This window comes from Cariama cristata, unplaced genomic scaffold (genome assembly GCF_000690535.1).
Source record: "Cariama cristata isolate BGI_N322 unplaced genomic scaffold, ASM69053v1 scaffold36799, whole genome shotgun sequence".
Taxonomy (NCBI): domain Eukaryota; kingdom Metazoa; phylum Chordata; class Aves; order Cariamiformes; family Cariamidae; genus Cariama; species Cariama cristata.
The window spans coordinates 8615-10032 of NW_009638118.1; the positions used below are offsets into that span (position 1 = coordinate 8615).

At 44.7% G+C, this 1418-nt stretch overlaps 1 protein-coding gene across 1 annotated transcript in view; it reads right to left on the bottom strand.

Moving 5' to 3' along the window:
* LOC104168129 (glutathione S-transferase theta-1) overlaps positions 1 to 142 on the bottom strand; it is a gene marked incomplete at its 5' end in the record, with an annotated part of 5223 nt that extends 5081 nt beyond the window's left edge. Inside the window, one exon of the mRNA XM_009708595.1 lies at positions 55 to 142. Coding sequence (XP_009706897.1) covers positions 55 to 142 — 88 coding nt within the window. The remainder of the gene's footprint in view (positions 1 to 54) is intronic.
* Positions 143 to 1418: the final 1276 nt, after the last annotated feature.

Here is a 1418-nt window from a genome sequence, read left to right on the forward strand (position 1 = left end):
CAAATGCTGCACAGATTACTGGTACCCAAGGAAGTCTAAGGAGTGAGTTCTTACCATTCTGCTAGAGTGAAGTCTCCGTCCTTTAGTGCTGGTACTTTCTTCAAGAGGCTGACTTTGCCAGCTCCTTCACTATTTGATGGCCCTAAGAACATGAACAGACAAGTCAGAGCTCAGGAGCGTATCTGCCAGTGAGTGATAAACGAAATACCTGTAGCCAACTGGACAATCAGTGAACTGTGTTAGGTTTTCCTTATATGGTGATATTTCACAATTAAAAGGTAATGAAATTGAAGAGTCAGTGTAAAAGCGATCTGCAAAGGGCTGTCAGCTCAGGCCAGGCATGTGGCACAGAGCAGTTCCCATTTCTATACAGGAATTCTATTGCCTGACTCCGGTAGCAGTAATACTTGCAAAACTTACTGAAAAAAATCACTTCCTGAGAGGCATTTCGATACCACAATGAAGGTACTGCTATTGAAAACACTATTGCAGATAACCAGAACAGCTGACTTGACTTGAGAACAGTGTCTCCTATGGCTTTAGAGATGGGGGGCGGGGGGAAAGACTGAAGTTGGGATGAAGATAACTGAGTACCTAAAAAATACTTAGTATTTGCCAAGCAGGGTCTGGAAAAGTTGAGTTTGCATGCAGAGCATCCTAACACAAGGGCAGATGGTTGCTACTCTTGCTCCTGTTCCCACAGGCAACACCAAAACAAAGTAATTTTCCTGCAGTTTGTACATGTGGCTGACTGTAGCTAGGATGGAGTCATGATAGAAAGTGACTGAAAAGCCTTGTGCCCACAGAGACCACTGCAGTGGCTAATTCATCAAACAGAACCTCCTGGTTTATAGACACATGGAGCAAAATGTTTTTCCCGTTCATTTGTCTCTGAAGAGCAGAGGGAATTGAGCCTTTACAAAGAAAGTAAATACTGTCAACAGAGCTGATCCCTCGGCAGACACGCAGCTGAGGCTCTTTCCTGAGTTTTTGCTGGGATGGAAGAAACTTGAATGCTGGCAATACAACAGTAGGCTCATGAAATAATTCACTCTGCCACAGCAGACATTCACTAGGGGCAGGGAAGCTCAAACACCTCTACCCTGCGTTACTCCTGGCTCTGCATGTCAACCTACCTCTGTCAGGAAAACACCATCCCGTAAGAGTTTAAACTCCACAGTCCCTTGGAGTTTGGTGGCATTAGCAGCTGACTATCTAATCAGGTTTTTAGTTTCCTGGGTCAGGCACTGGACTTGCCAGTCAGCAGTTAAACGCCAGGGAATTGTACAAAAGTCCAGGAACACCTATGTAAGAAAAGGTTTGAGGACTTTGTTTGCTTTGCTTGTTTTAAGTGCTCTCTAGAAGGAGACGTGACATTTAGGGTGCAAACGCTCATCAAATCAGCATGACCAGCAGGA